General features: G+C 42.5%; 2 protein-coding genes across 3 annotated transcripts in view; one reads left to right on the forward strand and one right to left on the reverse strand.

Annotated features, from left to right (window-relative positions):
• TP53INP2 (tumor protein p53 inducible nuclear protein 2) overlaps positions 1–9,866 on the reverse strand; it is a 31,426-nt gene extending 21,560 nt beyond the window's left edge. Inside the window, exon 1 of the mRNA XM_080684287.1 lies at positions 9,795–9,866. Coding sequence (XP_080540413.1) covers positions 9,795–9,802 — 8 coding nt within the window. The 5' untranslated portion in view covers positions 9,803–9,866. The remainder of the gene's footprint in view (positions 1–9,794) is intronic.
• A 110-nt stretch (positions 9,867–9,976) lies between these two features.
• The window catches only part of PIGU (phosphatidylinositol glycan anchor biosynthesis class U), a 105,896-nt gene continuing 95,423 nt past the window's right edge, over positions 9,977–20,449 (forward strand). Inside the window, exons 1-2 of one of the 2 annotated variants that reach the window (XM_080685024.1) lie at positions 9,977–10,234; positions 18,663–18,727. In XM_080685024.1, coding sequence (XP_080541150.1) covers positions 10,105–10,234; positions 18,663–18,727 — 195 coding nt within the window. In that variant the 5' untranslated portion in view covers positions 9,977–10,104. The remainder of the gene's footprint in view (positions 10,235–18,662; positions 18,728–20,449) is intronic. The other variant, XM_080685025.1, reaches the window with a different exon arrangement.

Consider the following 20,449-nt stretch of genomic DNA (forward strand, 5'->3'; position numbering starts at 1 on the left):
TTGCCCCTCACAGCCCCCCCGCCAGCCTGGTTGCCCCACACAGCCTGCTGTTCAGTCATTTGGTTGTCCCTCACTAACCTCCCTGCCAGCCTGGTTGCCCCACACAGCCTGCTTGTTCAGTTGTTTGGTCATCCCTCACTAACCCCCCTGCCAACCTGGTCGCCCCACGCAGCGTGCTTATTTAGTAGTTTGGTCATCCCTCACAACCCCCCTGCTGGCCTAGTAGTAGGCAGCCATCTTGTGAGGGTGTGATGGTCAATTTGCATATTACCTCTTTATTATATAGGATTATTATATAGGATTTTCTCAGGTGCAAAGAGGGCAGAAACATAGAGGAAGAGGAAAGGGAGGTAGTTAGGGGGATAGATCATGCTGGCCCTTCCTTTGCAAGACATCTTAAGGATTTAGCTCTTTTTTAATATATTTTTTTTTTTGCCCTGATCGGTTTAGCTCAGTGGATAGAGCGTCGGCCTGCGGACTGAAGGGTCCCGGGTTCGATTCCGGTCAAGGGCATGTACCTTGGTTGTGGGCACATCCCCAGTGGGAGGTGTGCAGGAGGCAACTGATCGATGTTTCTCTCTCATCGATGTTTCTAACTCTCTATTCCTCTCCCTTCCTCTCTATAAAAAAAATCAATAAAATATATTTTAAAAAAAATATATATTTTTTTATTTATTTCAGGAAGGATGAAGGAGAGAGATAGAAACATCAATGATGAGAATCATTGATCGGCTGCCTCCTGCATGCCCCAGCAACCTGGGCATGTGCCCTGACTGGGAATTGAGCCATAACTTCCTGGTTCATAGGTCAATGCTCAACCATTGAGCCACACTGGCCGGACAGAAGTTGGTTCTTAAACTAAGTACAAAGGAGAGCCAGTGAAGGGTTTTAAGTGAGAGGTTAATGATATTCATTCATTCACTCAACAGCGGGTGTCAGAGATAGAGAATGGAAGAGTGGCAACAAGAGACTATTCAAGAGAGTATAACAGAAATCTAGATAAGAAATCCTGGTGGCTTAGACCAGGGTGGTGGCAGTGAAAATGGAGAGCAGTAGATGAATTTGAGTGATATCTAGGTCAAAGTTTGAAGATAGATTGTATACAAGGGATGGGGAAGTGGGAGATACCTAGACTGATTCCCAGGTCTTTGGCTGAGCATGTGAAACATTGGTGGTGCCGCCAAAACCGGTTTGGCTCAGTGGATAGAGCGTCGGCCTGCGGACTGAGGGGTCCTGGGTTCGATTCCGGTCAAGGGCATGTACCTTGGTTGCGGGCACATCCCCAGTGGGAGGTGTGCAGGAGGCAGCTGATCGATGTTTCTCTCTCATCGATGTTTCTGGCTCTCTATCCCTCTCCCTTCCTCTCTGTAAAATATCAATAAAATATATTTAAAAAAAAAAAAGAGAAACACTGGTGGTGCCATTCATAGAAATAAGGGATTAAGGAGGAAGAGTGAGTTTTCAGAAGAAAGATCATGAGCTCAGTTTTAGATATTTGGAATTTAAAGTAACTTTGGGATATCCAGGTGGTGATGTCTAAGAGGTAGTTTGATATGTATATAGGAATCTTTATTTATTTTTTAATTGATTTCAGAGTGGGAGGAAGGGGGAGCGAGAGAAAGAAACATAGGTGTGAGAGAGATACATTGATCAGTTACCTTTTGTATTTGCCCCAACCAGGGGGTTTAAATCAGCAACCTACGTATGTGCCCTGACTGGAATCGAACCCACAACCTTCTGGTGCATGGGACAAGGCTCCAAGCAACTGAGCCACACTGGCCAGGGCACCTTAATTTTTAAAATGTATTTATTGATTTCAGAGGGAGAGAGAGTGTTTTGTTGTTCCATTTATTGTTTCTTTTTTATTATTGATTTCAGAGAGAGGAAGGGATAGGAAGAGAGAGATAGAGACATCAATGATGAGAGTCATTGATCAGCTTCCTCCTGCATGCCCCCTACTGGGGATCAGGCCCACAACCCAGACATGCATATGTCCTGACCAGGAATCAAACCATGACCTCCTGATTCAGGAGTTGATGCTCAACCACTGAGCCACATTGGCCAGGCCATTTGTTGTTTCTTATATGTGCCCTGACCAGGGATTGAACACACAACCTTGGTGTTTAGGGACCACACTCTAACCAACTGAGCTACCCAGCCAAAGCTCACTTAGTATGCTTTCAAAGTCATCCATATTATAGTATGTATCAATATTTCATTCTTTTTTATTGCCCAATTATAGTCCATTGTATAGATATACCATATTTTGTTTATCCATCCATGGCAAATAAAATGGATATTTGTGTTGTTTCCACTTTTTGGCTATTATGAATAACTATAAATAAGCTATGAATATTTATATACAAGTTATTTTTATTATTGTTATATTAAATCCTCACCTGAGGATATGTTTATTGATTTCAGAGAGACACCCTAACAACTAAGCTACATGACCAGAGTGGCAACTCTATGTTTAACATTTTGAGGAACCACCAAACTATTTTCCAGAATGGCTACAACATTTTACATTCCCATCAGTATGAGAATTTCAATTTCTTAATATCCTTGTCAATACCTGTTATCGGCCTTTTATTGTAGCTATCCTAATGGGTATAAAGTGATATCTCATTGAGGCGGGTTTTTTGTTTGTTTTGTTAATCCTCACTTCAGGATATTGTTTTCTCAAGGATATTTTTTTTCCATTGATTCTAGAGTGGAAGGGAGGGGGAGAGACAGAGAAAGAGAAATATCAATATGAGAGAGACACATCAATTGTTTGCCTTCCACATGTACTCTGCCTGACTGAGGTACATGCCCTTGACCAGAATCAAACCCAAGAGCCTGCAGTCTGCAGGCCAACGCTCTAACCACTGAGAAAACTGGCTAGGGCTCACTGAGGTTTTGATTTATATTTCCCTAATAACTAATGATGTTGGCCATCTTTTCACATGCTTATTGGCTATTTGTGTATCTTTGAAAATATATCTATTCAAATCATTTGCACATGTTTTTTGTTTTTTAAAATATATTTTATTGATTTCAGAGAGGAAGGGAGAGATGCACATTTTTTAAAATTTATTTATTTTTGAAATTTCTTTTGAGAGCCAAATTTTTTTTTTCTTTTACCCCCACCCTCCCCTACCTTTCCTCTGAGGTTTGACAGTCTGATCGATGCTTCCCTGTCTCCGGGTCTGTTTTTTTTTTTTTTTTTTAAATATATATTTTATTGATTTTTTACAGAGAGGAAGAGAGAGGGACAGAGAGCCAGAAACATCGATGAGAGAGAAACACCGATCAGCTGCCTCCTGCACACCTCCCACTGGGGATGTGCCCGCAACCAAGGCACATGCCCCTGACCGGAATCGAACCCGGGACCCCCCAGTCTGCAGGCCGACGCTCTATCCACTGAGCCAAACCAGTCAGAGCACCGGGTCTGTTTTTATTTGTCAGTTTATGTTGTTCATTATTTCCCCTAGATGAGTGAGATCATGTGATAGTAGAAATACACTTATAAGAACCGAAAATGAGACAAGCAATAATGGTTATGCTGAGAGGTAAATGAATCAGTCTGTAGTGAGTTTCTTTCTGGGCCAACAGTTCTTTTGAGTCCCAATTTCAATGTCAAACAGTTCCTTATGTGTACATGTCAGCAATGATATTTCAGTTCTGATGGTGGACAAATGGTGGTAATGCAGGTCCGACCCTCTCTGGTTTGGTCCTGGGCAACCTGCAGCGACGCACAGCTGCTGACTGCTAGTATGACAAGGCGTCGTCAGCGTCTTCCATCTCTGGACTGTTTCTCTTCTGTCTTCATGGCTGGAGCAGTCCTGTCAATTCCTCTCTGTTGCATGGATCCACATGGTCTTGGAGTTGTTTTCAGAAAATATACAAACATATTCTCGACCAAAAGTTAATAAAGAAATCTTTTCGATAAATTTGACTTGGGATCCTTTTTCATTTTTTGCCCAAATGATTTTCCTTTGGCTTGTTTTGACACCATGTGTGTTTTTCATGGGTGTCTTGCTGTTAGCATTACAAATGAAAGTTAATTTTCTAAAGTAAAAATTTTCTAGATGTAATTTACTTACCGGATATTTTTCCTTACATGATATTCTTCTACTATCCCCCCTTTTTTGATTTAAATATTAGGAGGCTTTTGGAAATTTTATAATGTAGTCTTGATAGCTTTTAAATTTTAAGTTTTTGCACTAAAATATGACTACTTTAGGTTCATTACATGTTACCCAATTTTACCATGAGATGAACTACCAATAAAAATTTTAGTTAACACTTTAGGAACAGCTTTTTGTCCAGTACCATTAATTTTTCTAGAATATTCGCTTATTTCACTTAGCCAATTTAAATTAGTCTGAGAACTTGACTACTATTTTACTGTCAAATTTAATACTCTAACAACAATCTTATTTTACCCTGTAAATATTAGTGGAAAGGATAATTTGCCTTCTTGAGTAGGCCCTAAGCATTCCTGGTGCTAGGCTGGATTTAGATATCAAAAACCCACTTCCCCACACCATGGGTACAAGACAACTCAAACAAGTCTTGTTGCAGTGAGAGGGCAGCTGCTGTTGGCCAAGTCTCTGTCTGTTACCTGGGTCCCGATTTGAGCTGGGCATGGGAAGCGAAGCAGCCATGGGGGCAGGAGACCTCCCTCAGAAGGGGTGAGGGTTCAGGCCCCTGCAAAGTTGGGGGGGTGAGTATCTGTGCCCCACCTCTGTTGACCCCCAAGTTCTCTCCTGATGGCCCCTCTGCGACTGCATTTGCACATTTTTAATCAAGTCATTTGTCATTTTATTATTGAGTTGTTAGAGTTCTTTATATATTTTGGATAACTGGCCCTAATCAGATATATGATTTGTAGATATTTTCTCCCATTCTGTGGTTTGTCTTTTTATTACCAGAGAGCCATCCAAGTCAAAGGGGGCTCTCCCCTCCTCGGTTCTTGTCATAGTCGTGAGAAAGAATTCAGACGAGTGACAGAAAGCAGTGGTGAAGCAAAGCAAGAAAACTTATTAAGAATACAACTGGCATAAAGCACAAGTGGACAACTCAGCTAGTCTGAGCACTCCAGGCACCTGGTGGGGGCTCAAGGGTTTTATACACTCCCTCTCCCCCTGCCACAATAGATTTCAAGGTTCTCCTTTTACATTGTTGCAGCTTTTCCCAGAATTTATGAGAACATATTGCGATTTTATCTTGCTGACTTCTTTGTTCAGTGGGTGAGATAAACTCCCCCTCTTTTCCCTTTCCCCTCCTCCTGCCCTAGCAGCTATCTTTCCTGCCTAACATCCTTTCCTCCCACCTCAAGTGATACCATCCAAATGCTTTGGGGGTTTTGTTATTTGTCCCCCAGACTTCATCTGTCCTTGTCCTTGGGTTTAGCTGGCACAAATGTCATTGGGTATTTGTTTTAATCTTCCCAGGCCAGGGTGATTTAAGCTATGTATTCTCTGGTTAGAGAAGATGTCTAGCGAGCTGGCTGCAAGCTGCCCAAACTGTTTCGCTTTGTTTAATTTTCTTCTCTCAGTTTCCCCATTCCAGTTGCCCAGGAATTTTTCTAGCTTCTTACTATCCTGCCACATTTTCTTTCTTTCTTTCTTTTTTTTAAATATATTTTTATTGATTTCAGAGAGGAAAAGAGAGGGAGAGACAGAGAGAAACATCGAAGATGAGAGAGAATTGATTGGCTGCTTCCTACACGTCCCACACTGTGGATTAAGCCTGCAACCTGCACGTATGACCTGACCAGGAATCAAACCATAACCTCCTGGTTCATAGGTCAACACTCAACCACTGAACCATGCTGGCCGAGCCATTTTCATTTCTTGATAGTGTCCTTTGGAGCACAAAAGTTTTTTTTTGTTTTTTTTTATAATTTTTGTCTATTTTTTTAAATATATTTTATTGATTTTTTACAGAGAGGAAGGGAGAGGGACAGAGAGTCAGAAACATCGATGAGAGAGAAACATCGATCAGCTGCCTCCTGCATACCCCCCACTGGGGATGTGCCCGCAACCAAGGTACATGCCCTTGACCGGAATCGAACCTGGGACCCTTCAGTCCGCAGGCTGACGCTCTATCCACTGAGCCAAACCGGTTAGGGCAGTTTGTTTTTTTAAAAAATATATATTTTATTGATTTTTTACAGAGAGGAAGGGAGAGGGATAGAGAGTTAGAAACATCAATGAGAGAGAAACATTGATCACCTGCTTCCTGCACACCCGCTACTGGGGATGTGCCCAAAACCAAGGTACATGCCCTTGACCGGGATCGAACCGGGGACCCTCCAGTCCCCAGGCCAACACTCTATCCACTGAGCCAAACCAGCCAGGGTGAGCACAAAAGTTTTTAATTTTGATGAAGTTCAAGTTATTTCTTCTTTTGTTGCCTGTGCTTTTGGTGTTATAACTAAGACACTATTGCCTAACTCAAGGTCATGGAGATTTATTTCTGTGTTTTCTAGGACCTTATATTTAGGTCTATGATCCATGCACACTCATGTTTAAGAACCACTGGTTTGGGTTACATTTTCTACCTATCATGGCTAATCACTGTTCTTCCCAAAGACAATCCAAACCCTAAGAATTTTTAAGTCATTTGTTAGGATAATACAAATAATAATAAAACAGCTAACAATGTATATTGAGCACTTGCTATGCGCTAAGCCAGTGGTCAGCAAACTGCAGCTCACGAGCCACATGTGGCTCTTTGGTCCCTTAAGTGTGGCTCTTCCACAAAATACCACGTGCGGGCGCGCATGTACAGTGCAATTGAAACTTCGTGGCCCATGCGCAGAAGTCGGTTTTCGGCTCTCAAAAGAAATTTCAATCATTGTGCTGTTGATATTTTGCTCTGTTGACTAATGAGTTTGCCAACCACTGCGCTAAGCATTTTACATTACATAATCTTGCTCAGTCTTTACTATGTTACCTAATCTTGCTCAATCTCCTCCATTTTTCAAGATGTAAAATACTTTACTCTAAGATGATGTAATACATGCCTCCTCCTTTTATGTAAAAGGAAATAACAACACTTGTTTTGTACTGGTCTCAGCCTGTCAATAACCAGTATTGTAGTTGGGCCAGCCCTTGTGGTTCTTACTATGATTTCAAGATGCCTTTCAGCAATAACCATCAGGAAACTTTGAAAAGATAAGGTTTATTACTTACAAGACCTGCAAGACCTGAAAATTACACAGCACACCTGGGGCCACAAGGCAAGGTTAAGGAGAGAGAGAGAGAGAGAGAGAGAGAGCGCGCACACACTCATAGGTCACAGGCCTGGGTGGCTGCTTTAATTGGGCAGTGGCCCAGAATTTGTAGGTGAATTTAAAACTTTCATGGGCTCACACTTTATTGGTGAATTTAAAAAGAAGGAATTTAAAGCCCCAGAAGAAAGCAAAATAAACAAGTAGCCCAAATGATGTTATTTAAATCAACCAATATCTCTAAAACAAAGGAGCCTCAATAAGGGGAGGCCATCTGGTTCTTAATCTAATTGTGTGGCTGACAATGTGTTTATTCAAGATAGCTGTCTTTGAAGTGGATGCCCTGGCAATCAAAACTTAAGATAGGTATTTGCGTAACATAAAAGAAAAAAAAACAATGTCAAGGCTTACACTTCACATTTACATCTTTAGGAAAGAAGGCTGTACAGACTAAATAAGCTAATGTGTGTTAAAAGTATGGCACAATGCTTAGCAGAGCAGGGCTCAAAGGATGAGAGTGCCTTTATTCCTTCATGATCCCCTCTCCCAATGGAGACCTGCTCCTCCCAATGGTCAAGAAAGCTATCTGTTCCAGGGCTGATTTTTGCATTCTGCTAGCATCCTGTTCTTTCTTCCTTCTCTCATCATGGTTTGAGATTTTATTTCTATTTGTGTTATTCTTAAGACTATCACATCTCTGCAACTGCTCTCTATGTTCCATAAAAGCAAGAAATACAACTTTGTCATTGCAATATTCCCCAACACCCAGTATAGATCCTGGGGATGTAATGATCTTTAAAAAAATATACACTTTCTTGTTTAAAATTCTCCAAAGGCACATGCATTGCACTTTGAATGAAGCCCAAATTCCCAACCATGGGGAACAGGTCCCTACCTGTTTGGCTCCTATCTGCCTCTCCATCCACACCTTCTACTATCTTCTTTTTTTCTGACTCTGAGTCTGTGCCCTTCAGCTTGGAAGCTCTGATTAATTTATCATCTTTTAGGTGTCATCTTAAATGTCACCTCTTCTCAGAGCCTTCCCTGACCACCCTGTCCAGTGTTAATATTATCATTGTAATTAGATAGTTAATATTAATAACAGGAAGAGAGCAAAGGGGAGGCCAGACATAAGCATGGTCATCTGGGTAGCTTCTGCAGGAAGCTACAGCTTCAAGCTCCCCAGGGAACCAGTGGTCTATTCCCTGCAGATCGAACACAGGGGCAGATGAGTGTACGGGCTGTGAAGTCTGGGTGACATAGGAAGGCTCTTGCCTATCAGTTTACTAAACTTTAGCCCGGGGAACAATGGGTTGGCTAAGGGGCAGACCTCATCAGAAAAGTGCAAAATCTTGGAAGGTCCTGGATAAAATCCCCAGACAAAAAGTTCCCTTCTCTTGTCTCTTGCTCTTGTTCTCCCTTGCTCTTGACCTGCACTAACCGGTGTGCTCGCCTGTCATGTGGGTTTAAGCAGCCTCATGGCCCATGGCTGTGCAGACCCCACACACAATGGATTGCAGCTGGGAATACAAGCTAAACTAGCCAGTTGCTGGACTGGACTGTACTTTAATATGGAATAGAAATTCTGGGCTGCTGAAAACAAGACTGGACTTTTTCCATGGTGGGACCTTGGAGGGGAACCTCCTTAATTTTACATAATCAATAAAGCTTTTAACAAAACCCATTGGGGCCCTGGGAAATTCTTTTCCTCACAGCCCCCACTTCCATGGATAACATTACCACACCCCTTCCACCAAGTTATTCTTCATCATGCAACCTGTTTCATTTTGTTTACAGATCTGAAATTTCTTCATATATTTAATATTATTATAGCTAACATTTAAGCACTCACCATAAACACTTTTCATACATTAATTAATGAAGTGGTGTGCTTCTGAATTCTTATCAAAGGGCTCTCCAAACTATAAAACCCTGATTTGAAGTGTGTGCTCACTTCTGTGGTGTAAACAGTCCCATCAGGAGGGATTTCAAGCTACCAACCTATTTTCACTGAACACGGATTTGGGAAAGGCAGGGCAGTAGTACACAATATTATACAATATTTGCTATAGTGAAATACCAGTGGTAAACAACCTCAAGAGCACAGTTAAAATAAAGTGTAGTAAAACAATTAGGAAGTGATGAGTTTTGAATATTCAAAAATAAATATTACCTTGTTTTTAATATAATTTATTTAGTTGTAAGTTTATATAATTTAATTTTTTATAATGGTTGTGTTTAAAAGTGACTGGGAGAATTTCTAAGCATTCTTCAGTTGTTTCTAGCAGGCCAGTAGGAACCAACAGCCAGTACATTTTTCAGATGAGAGATCTGAGGCACAGAAAGGTTAAGCAACTCGTTCCAGGCCGCAGGGCTAACAAATCTGTCTACTATGCCAAAATGTATCCTCAGAATCCAATATAGTGCCTGGGAATAGTTGTCGTTCAATACACAATTGCAAGTACATGAATACATATTTAATAGTCATTAAAAACATAAAAGAGAAACATTTAAGCATTAAAAACATACACACAAGAGCGAAACTAACATCTCTTTAAAACTCACTCACAGCCCCATGAAGATAAATTCCTAATTTGATTACTTTCAGCAGTACTTCAGCTCCTGAGCGCTTTTACAATTCACCAGCTATCACTGGAGAGGTCGCCTAACCCTTCGCTACAAGCTTGACTTGCCCGGCTTTCCGTCGTCCCGCCCTGCCGGGCCGCAAGGCTTCCTGGGAGTGGTAGTCCCCTGTCAGGCAGCTACGGCGGCAGCAGCCGCCAGGCGCTCCGGCCCGCGGAACTACAGAGGTGGCGCACGGGCCGCGAGGCTCTTCCGCATCGCCTTTCCCTCCTCGGCGGCGCGCCGCCCCAGCTATCATGGCGGCTCCCTTGGCCCTGGTGCTGGTGGTGGCTGTGACTGTGCGGGCGGCCTTGTTCCGCTCCAGTCTGGCCGAGTTCATCTCCGAGCGGGTGGAGGTGGTGTCCCCATTGAGCTCTTGGAAGAGAGGTGAGGCCACCGGCTCGAGTAGGCGGCCAAACCCCTCCTGTGCTCCCCGGGCCTCTGTGAATGGGAGAGTGGGGCAGTGGCCGCAAGAACTACGCTCTGACCCGCTCTGGCGCCCTCCGAGGGCAGGAGGGCGGGGCCTAAGGACGCGTCTGCCTGGGGGAGGGGGCGTGGGACTGTTTGGTGAGGGTTGGGTCCAGGAGCGGGATTACCGGAGGGATGAAGATCTGAGGGGGTGTGTCCCACTGGGGCCTTGAACCTAGGGAAATGGTCTGAGGAAGGGATACTTAGAGGGCGTGCAAGGTGGAGTGGAAATTGAGGTGGGCTTGGGATTTAACGAGGGATCTCTAGTGGTGCTCCCTGGACGGTGTGTGAGGGGTGGGGGGAAGGGGTATCCCAGGTGAGGTGTTCTGACGTCTCCTCTCACTCTAAACTCGCAGTGCACCTTTTCCTACTGTTGCTTCTTTTCTTTTTTAAAAAAAATCTTTATTGTTCAGATTATTACAGTTGTTCCTCTCCCTCCCCCATAGCTCCCCTCCACCCGGTTCCCATCCCACCCCATGCCCTTACCCCCCCCCACACACACACTGTCCTCATCCATAGGTGTATGATTTTTGTCCAGTTTCTTCCCGCACCCCCCACACCCCTTTCCCCCTGAGAATTGTCAGTCCACTCCCTTTCTATGCCCCTGATCCTATTATATTCACCAGATTATTCTGTTCAGAGTTTTTATTCACTTGATTTTTAGATTCACTTGTTGATATGTATTTGTGGTTCATAATTTTTTTTTAAAATATATTTTATTGATTTTAGAGAGGAAAGGAGAGGGAGAGAGATAGAAACATCAATGATGAGAGAGAATAATTGATTGGCTGCCTCCTGCACGCCCCCTACTGGGGATCGAGCCCACAACCCGGGCATGTGCCCTTGGCCGGAATCGAACCTGGGACCCCTCATTCCGCAGGCTGACGCTCTATCCATTGAGCCAAACCAGCTAGGGCTGTGGTTCATAATTTTTATCTTTACCTTTTTCTTCTTCTTCCTCTTCTTTAAGAATACCTTTCAGCATTTCATATAATACTGGTTTGGTGGTGATGAACTCCTTTAGCTTTTTCTTATCTGTGAAGCTCTTTATTTGCCCTTCAATTCTGAATGATAGCTTTGCTGAGTAGAGTAATCTTGGTTGTAGGTTCTTGCTATTCATCACTTTGAATATTTCTTGCCACTCCCATCTGGCCTTCATAGTTTCTGTTGAGAAATCAGCTGACAATCATATGGGTGCTCCCTTGTAGGTAACTAACTGTTTTTCTCTTGCTGCTTTTAAGATTCTCTCTTTGTCTTTTGCTCTTGGCATTTTAATTATGATGTGTCTTGGTGTGGTCCTCTTTGGATTCCTTTTGTTTGGGATTCTCTGCGTTTCCTGGACTTGTAAGTCTATTTCTTTCACCAGGTGGGGGAAGTTTTCTGTCATTATTTCTTCAAATAGGTTTTCAGTATCTTGCTCTCTCTCTTCTTCTGGCACCCCCATAATTCGGATGTTGGTACGCTTGAAGTTGTCCCAGAGGCTCCTTACACTATCTTCATGTTTTTGGATTTTTTCTTTTTGCTTTTCCGGTTGGGTGTTTTTTGCTTCTTTGTATTTCAAATCTTTGACTTGATTCTTGGGATCCTCTAGTCTGCTGTTGGATCTCTGTATATTATTTTTTTTTATTTCAGTCAGTTTATGCTTAATTTCTAGTTGGTCCTTTTTCATATCCTCGAGGGTCTCACTAAATTTATTGGCCTTTTCTAGAAAATTCTTGAAAAACCTTATAACCATGGTTTTGAACTCTATATCCAGTCGTTTGCTTTCCTCCATTTCTTTCATTTGTGACCTGTTTCTTTGTCTCTGCATTTTGGTTGCTTCCCTGAGTTGATAGAGTGGTTTTGTGTGCTAGGTGTCCTATAGGGCCCAGTGGCTCTGCCTCCCCAGTTACCTGAGGTGGACACTCTTGGTGCACCCCTTTGTGGGCTGTGTGCACTGTCTTGTAGTTAAGCCTTGATTGTTGTTGGTATCACTGGGAGGAATTGACCTCCAGGCCAATTGGCTGTGAGGATCAGCTGTGTCTACAATGGGAGAACTTCTGTGCTGGAGACACCCTTATGAGACAAGACTTGCTTCAGTGGGGCTTTGGTGCTTACTGAGTCTGCCTCCTGAGTGTGTCCCTTATGGATCTGAGGAGTTGTAATCTGGATGGTCCCACTCTGACCCCTGGGCACACTGGCTCTTGGATCTCCAAGGAGGTGCTAATTTAGCCTCTGCCTGAGGCCACCCAGCAGGAGCTACAGAGAGGTCTGCAGATTCCTCTTCTTTGTTTGGGTTTTGGAGGTGCCCAGATGAGGCCCAGCTGTGAAGCAATGCAAGCTGCTGTGGGGCCTTGGGCCTTCTTTTGTATGTTCTGGGTCTCTCTGACTCAGCTGCAGTTTGATAGGTAAGTTTAGATTTCAAAGGACCAGGCCATTCATATGCAAAAGCCTCTGTGCACAGCTTGGATGGGGCGGAGTCTCAGGGCAGAGCAAACAGCAATGGCTTCCTGTCAGCCCTGCCTTAAGAGGCCCCTGGGTCTCAGTGTCCCGTGGTAATCGCTGCAAGCACCTCTGAGAGAAAGCTGCCTTCGAGTTCCGCCCGCTGCCAGACAGTCCAGTTTCTCCCCGTATGAGTCTGGGTCCCCATAGTCTCCCCCGGAACTGGAGTTCAGAGCATTCGGGAGCTTGTGTCTCCCTCTGGATTGAAAAAGCCAGCCACGTACTCAGTTGCCAGCCCTCTCTGTGCACGCGCCTTCATACCTCTGACTTCCGCAATTCCTCTGAGTTTCAGTGTGCTTTTCTCTTTCCTTCTAGTTGTAGAATTTCCACTCAGCCAGTCTTCCTGTGGTTCTGGATGATGTCCGTTTTGTCTTTTAGTTGTAGTTTTGAAGTTGTGCGAGGCGGCAAGTTCAGGTGTTTACCTATGCCGCCATCTTGGTTTCTCCCCCCTTTTTTCTTTTTATTATTATTTTTAAAATTTATCTTTATTGTTCAAAGTATTACAGATGTCCTCCTTCTCCCCCATTAACCCCCTCCACTCCACTCCCCCCAGGCCTTCACCTCATTATTGTCTATATCCATGGGTTATGCATAAATGCATATAAGCTCTTTGGTTAATCTCCCCCCTTCCCTCTGAGATTCGTCCGTCTGTTCCATGCTTCTATATCTCTGGATCTGTTTTGTTCATCAGCTTATTTTGTTCATTACATTCCACATGAGTGAGATCATGTGATACTTGTCTCTTACTGGCTTATTTCACTTAGCATGATATTCTCCAGGTCCCTCCATGCTGTCTCAAAGGGTAAGAGATCCTTCTTTTTTTTTTTTTTTTTTTTTAATATATTTTTATTGATATTTCACAGAGAGGAAGGGAGAGGGATAAAGAGTTAGAAACATCGATGAGAGAGAAACATCGATCAGCTGCCTCCTGCACACCCCCCACTGGGGATATGCCCGCAACCAAGGTACATGCTCTTGACCGGAATCGAACCTGGGACCCTTCAATCCGCAGGCCGACGCTCTATCCACTGAGCCAAACCAGTTAGGGCTAATTTATTTATTTTTAAAGAAATGTTGAGCCCTAACTGGTTTGGCTCAGTGGATAGAGCGTCGGCCTGCGGACTGAAGGGTCCCAGGTTCGATTCCGGTCAAGGGCATGTACCTTGGTTGCGGGCACATCCCCAGTAGGGGTGTTGCAGGAGGCAGCTAATTGATGTTACTCTCTCATCAATGTTTCTAGCTCTCTGTCCCTCTCCCTTCCTCTCTGTAAAAAATCAATAAAATATATTTTTTAAAAAAAATGTTGAAAGATGTGAAATGTCAAAAGCAGAGTTTAAAGATTTTCTTTAAAAAACATTTTTTTTTTTTTTACTGAAGTACAATATATACAGTGCCCAGAAAATAAATGTAGAGCTTAATGAATTTTTACAAACTGTATATACCATGTGGGCAATACCCAGATCTAAAAACAGACCGTTACCAGCACCCCAGAAGTCCACTTTCTCTGCTTGAACTTTAAATTCTAGAGTTTTGATGTTATCCCATAAACATTTTTTTTTGTTAATTCTTACTAGAGGTTATTTTTAGTGTTTATTTTTGTTGTTAATCCTCACCCAAGGACATTTTCCCATTGATTTTTAGAGAGAATGGAAAGGAGGGGGAGAGACACACAGAAACGTCGATATGTGAGAGACACATCGATTGGTTCGCTCCCACACTCACCCTGACTGGGGCAGGGATTGTGCCTGCAACCCAGGTATTTACTTTTTTTTTTTTCCTAATAAATTTTTATTGTTCAGATTATTACAGTTGTTCCTCTTTTTTCCCCCTATAGCTCCCCTCCACCGGTTCCCATCCCATCCTTTGCCCTTACCCACCCCCCCAACACTGTCCTCATCCATAGGTGTATGATTTTTGTCCAGTCTCTTCCCGCATCCCCCACACCCCCTTCCTCCCCCAGAGAATTGTCATTCCACTCCCTTTCTATGCCCCTGATCCTATTATATTCACCAGTTTATTCTGTTCATCAGACTTTTTATTCACTTGATTTTTAGATTCACTTGTTGATAGATATGTATTTGTTTCACTTTGTTGTTCATAATTTTTATCTTTACCTTTTTCTTCTTCTTCCTCTTCTTAAAGAATACCTTTCAGCATTTCATATAATACTGGTTTGGTGGTGATGAACTCCTTTAGCTTTTTCTTATCTGTGAAGCTCTTTATCTGACCTTCAATTCTGAGTGATAGCTTTGCTGAGTAGAGTAATCTTGGTTGTAGGTTCTTGCTCTTCATCACTTTGAATATTTCTTGCCACTCTCTTCTGGCCTGCATAGTTTCTGTTGAGAAATCAGCTGACAGTTGTATGGGTGCTCCCTTGTAGGTAACTAACTGTTTTTCTCTTGCTGCTTTCGAGATTCTCTCTTTGTCTTTTGTTCTTGGCATTTTAACTATGATGTGTCTCAGGTATTTACTCTTTACTGGGAATTGAACCCGTGGGTGCACGGGCATCCCTCTAACCACCGAGCAACACTGGCCCGGGCAATCCCATAAACATTTTGGAATGGGAAATGGCATAATAAATGAGTGTTTAAGAATATTAGAGCCTGGCCAGCGTGGCTTAGTGGTTGACCATCGACCTATGAACGAGGAGGTTATGGTTGGATTCCAGTCAGGGCATGGGCTCAATCCCCAGTGGGGGTGTGCAGGAGGCAGCTGATCAGTGATTCTCTCTCATCATTGATGTATCTATCTCCCTCTTCCTTCCTCTCTGAAATCAATAAAAATACTTTTTTTAAAAAAAGAATAATTAGAACTAAGAGTTCTAAAAATACTGTATATCACTGACTGACATATTTCACTTAGCATGATATGCTCCAGGTACCTCTATGCTGTCTCAAAGGGTAAAAGATTCTTTTTTACTGCTGCACGGTATTCCTTGGTAATAAATGTACCACAGCTTTTTCATCCACTCGTCTACTGATGGGCACTTGGGTTGTTTCCAGATCCTAGCTATTGTAAATTGTGCTACTATGAACATAGAGGTGCATACATTCTTTCTGATTGGTGTTTTGGGTTTCTTAGAATATATTCCTAGAAGTGGGATCACTGGGTCAAATGGCAGTTCCATATTTAATATTTTGAGGAAACTTCATACTGTTTTTCATAATGGCTGCACCAGTCTGCATTCCCACTAGCAGTGTAGTAGGGTTCCCTTTTCTCACCATCTTTTCCAGCACTTGTCATTTGTTGATTTGTTGATGGTAGCCATTATAGTATCACATGATCTCACTCATGTGGAATCTAATTAACAAAATAAACTGATGAATGGAGTGGATCTGGAGACATGGAAGCATGGAACAGAGTGTGGAATCTCGGAGGGAAGGTGGGGGAGGGTGGGTGGGTAGGAGGTAATCAACCAAAGAACTTGTATGCATGTATGTATCACCCATGAACACTGACAGGGTGGTGAAGGCCTGGGGCAGGGGGTGGGGGCAAGCTGGAGGGGGTCAGTGAAGGAAAAAACAGGGACATATGTAATACTTTCAACAATAAAGATTTTTAAAATAAGTAAAAATACTGTATATTAGAGATTATGATAAGCCTCATTTTATCCTCCAGTTATTCTCTGTTAGATGGTGTTATTTTCCTCATTTGACAGTTGAGGAAACTGAGATTTAATGAAGATAAATAATTTGTCCCAGTTTTCCAGTTGACAAATGGTAATAAAGATAGTAGTAATTCATATGTGTGATGCTAAGAACTTAGATTTCATATCTCTGCATTATAATATTTGCATATAATATTTTGTTGAAGCCACTTGGTTCCTGCTTTCTTCTGGATAGCAGAAGACCCAAGGCAGTATTAGGCCCTCCTTCTTCTGCTCTCTTTATACATACCTCTATTAAGAGCATTTATTTTTTTATTTTATATCTTTATTGATTTCAGAGAAGAAGGGAGGAGAGAGAGATGGAAACATCAATGATGAGAGAGAATCATTGATCAGCTGCGTCCTGCATGCCCCACACTGGGGATCGAGTCCACAACCCAGGCATGTGCCCTGACCAGGAATTGAACCATGACCTCCTGGTTCATAGGTCTACTCTCAACCCTTGAGCCATGCCAGCTGGGCTTAAGAGCATTTCTCATTTTACATCATAATTCTTTATTTATATCTAGTTTCTCTATTGTAATATGAGTTCCTTGAAGGTTAGAGCTGTTTTAGTCATCCCTGAATTCTTTGTGTCTGGCATAGAGTAATTGCATAGTTAACTACTTATTGAACAAACTAGAGGCCTGGTGTATGAAAATTCATGCACTGGAGGGGGGTTCCTTCAGTCCGGCCTGCCCACTCTCACAGTCCGGGAGCCCTCAGGGGCGGGAGGTGACCTGGCTATCAGGGGAAGGCGATGCCCCATCACACCTCTGCTGCTGCCACTGCCGGCAGCGCAAGCCTCAGCTGGCCTTGGTTAACTGAGCCTCGGGCGGCCATGGGCAGCTGGGCAGCCGCCTTCCGAGGCTTGCCAGCACCTCGGGCCCGCCCTGGGTGGCTGGGCAGCCACTATCTGAGGCTTGCCTGTGCATCAGGCTGGCGCTGGGCAGCTGGGGGGTTGAGGAGACTGGGGGACTCCGGAGGTAGGCGCGTGGCAAGGCCGGGCCCGCTTGGGGGCAGGCCAGCCTTGCCGCGCACCTGCCGCCTCAGTGGGGCTGAGGGGACTGGGCGCCGCCATCTTGTAGCTGTGGGTGCCGCCATCTTTGAGGGCATGGCAGCAATTAGCATATTCCCTCCTTATTGGCTGTGGGTGCCACCATCTTTGAGGGCGGGACAGTCAATTAGCATATTCCCTCATTGGATGTGGTAGCTGCCATCTTTGCAATGGCATGAGGGTCCATTAGCATATTTTCTCTTTATTAGATAGGATATTGAAGAAAAGAAACCATAAGATCTGGTTGCTTATAGGATTGATAGGGTGAGGGATCCAAGATGAGGCAATGTAGTATGGTCATTAAGAGCACACTACATAAATGGAATCTTAAAGAGGGTTTGAGTCCCTCTCTGCCTCTGCCACTTACTATCTGTGTGATCTCCAACATCAGCTTTCTCATTTATGAAATAGGAAGTTATAATATGTACCCCATTAAATTAGATGATTCATGTTGAAGTTCTTAGCACAGTAATGAAAGTCAAAATGGCTAATTCTAAGATTTTGAGTTTTAATAATAGGAAGAACAGTGATGATACTGGCTGAAATAAGTGAGTCAGAAACGATAGCAGTGTCATAATTAATTTAAATAAATCTCCATTAATGGACATTGGGATTATTTTTAATTTTCCCCACTCTTGAGCATGGTAATGAACATTCTTCTTTGAATAAATTGCCTTAAGAACAATAATTTCTGGGTCAAAAAAAATACACTTAAAAAGTACATATTGCCCTGAAGAAAAATTAATGCAAATGTCAAACAAAGCACGTATTAGAGTGATTGCTCATTTCCCCACCTATGAGCAATATTTCTCACCAGCTTCTAATTTGTTATCTTACTGTGTTTTGGAATGGAGCGGAATATACATAAATGGAACACTTTAGAGTAGGTGGGAGTTACAAGGAGATCAAAGGAAATTTATAGTTTAATATAAAACGTTCCCATAATGAGTAGTTTGCCACAAGGGAAAGGAATACTCTATGGAAGAAAACTCCCCATTATCAGAAATGTTCAAATCAAGACTTAGACCCACTTTCTGGGAATAAGGTTAAGTGGATTAGATAAACTATAAGACCTTTTTTGTCCTGGGAGTATCTAACACTGGCTTATGGCCATCTGTATATGTCTTTGAAGTAAGAATGAACTTGGATGTCTTACTTTTCAGTGGTTGAAGGCCTCTCACTGTTGGACTTGGGAGTGTCTCCATATTCAGGAGCAGTATTTCATGAAGTAAGTGTTCTTGTTTTCTTTTATGGGTACTAAGAGTAATTTATAGCCACAGATACCAAAGCCTAGCCTCTAGTTAGTACAGACATTTAAAAAGATCTATTTTTGAAAATCATATTTATAAATAGTCCTTTTTTATATGTCCGCATAGGAAGTTTTCATGATTGCAGTAGAAATGATCCATATTAAGATTAGACTTTAGGGAGACAAATGCGACTTCTGTAGAAGTTACCTTTTTTAAAAAATATTTTTTTATTAATTTCAGAGAAGAAAGGAAAGGGAGAGAGAGAAGGAAACATCAATGATGAGAGAGAATCATTGATTGGCTACCTCCTGCATGCCCCCTACTGGGGATCGAGCCCGCAACCAAGCATGTGCCCTTGACCAGAATAGAATTCTGGACCTTTCAGTTCACAGGCCGATGCTCTATCCACTAAGCCAAACTAGCTAGGGCTAGAAGTTACCATTTTTAATGGCAAGTAAATTATAAACAGTTCCCAGTTTCTGTATAGGTTGTATGCTAATTGGCATGTAATTGGTTCTTTGGAACATGCTTTCCCATGAAAATTGTGATAGCAATGTTGGTTTCTTAGAAAGCCCACAAAAGCCTATTTAACCCATAAAATTAGTTCTTAAGAATAATAAAATCACTCTTAATTCACCATTCTTGCTTGGGTTACTGACAAATCTTTTTTTTTAAACATTTGTTTTAAAATATATTTTTATTGATTTCAGGGAGGAAGGGAGAGGGAGAGAGAGAAAAATATCAATGATGAGAGAATCATTGATTGGCTGCCTCCTGCACGCTCCCTACTGGGGATTGAGCCCACAATCCAGGCATGTGCCCTGACCAGGAATCGAACTGTGACCTCCTGGTTCATAGGCAGATGCTCAATCACTGAGCCACGCCTGCCGGGCTTGACAAGTCTTTCTGCATCATCTTGCTCCTTTATTCTGCAGTCAGAGCCATCTTTGTAAAATATGAATCTGATTTTGTCACTGTCCTGCTTAGTACCTTTGAGTGCTCACCATTGACCTCAGGATGAAATTCAAACACCTTTTGGGGCATAATGCCTGGTGGGCCCTACTTACCACATCAGCCACATTTCTTTCCACTCTTACCTGCCTGTTCTTTTTTCTTTCTTTTTATTGATTTTATTTTATTTTTATTTTTTTTAATAAATCTTTATTCAGATTATTACAATTGTTTCTCCTTTTTCCCCCCATAGCTCCCCTCCACCCGGTTCCCACCCCACCTTCTGCCCTTACCTCCCCCACACTGTCCTCATCCATAGGTGTATGATTTTTGTCCAGTCTCTTCCTGAACCCCCCATACCGCTTTCCCCCTGAGAATTATCAGTCCACTCCCTTTCTATGCCCCTGATTCTATTATATTCACCAGATTATTCTGTTCCTCAGGTTTTTAATTCACTTGATTTTTAGGTTCACTTGTTGATAGATATGTATTTGTTGTTCATAATTTTTATCTTTACTTTTTTCTTCTTCCTCTTCTTAAAGAATACCTTTCAGCATTTCATATAATACTGGTTTGGTGGTGATGAACTCCTTTAGCTTTTTCTTATCTGTGAAGCTCTTTATCTGCCCTTCAATTCTGAATGATAGCTTTGCTGGGTAGAGTAATCTTGGTTGTAGGTTCTTGCTATTCATCACATTGAAAATTTCTTGCCACTCCCTTCTGGCCTGCATAGTTTCTGTTGAGAAATC

The sequence above is a fragment of the Plecotus auritus genome (assembly GCF_963455305.1).
Source record: "Plecotus auritus genome assembly, chromosome: 8".
Taxonomy (NCBI): Eukaryota; Metazoa; Chordata; class Mammalia; order Chiroptera; family Vespertilionidae; genus Plecotus; species Plecotus auritus.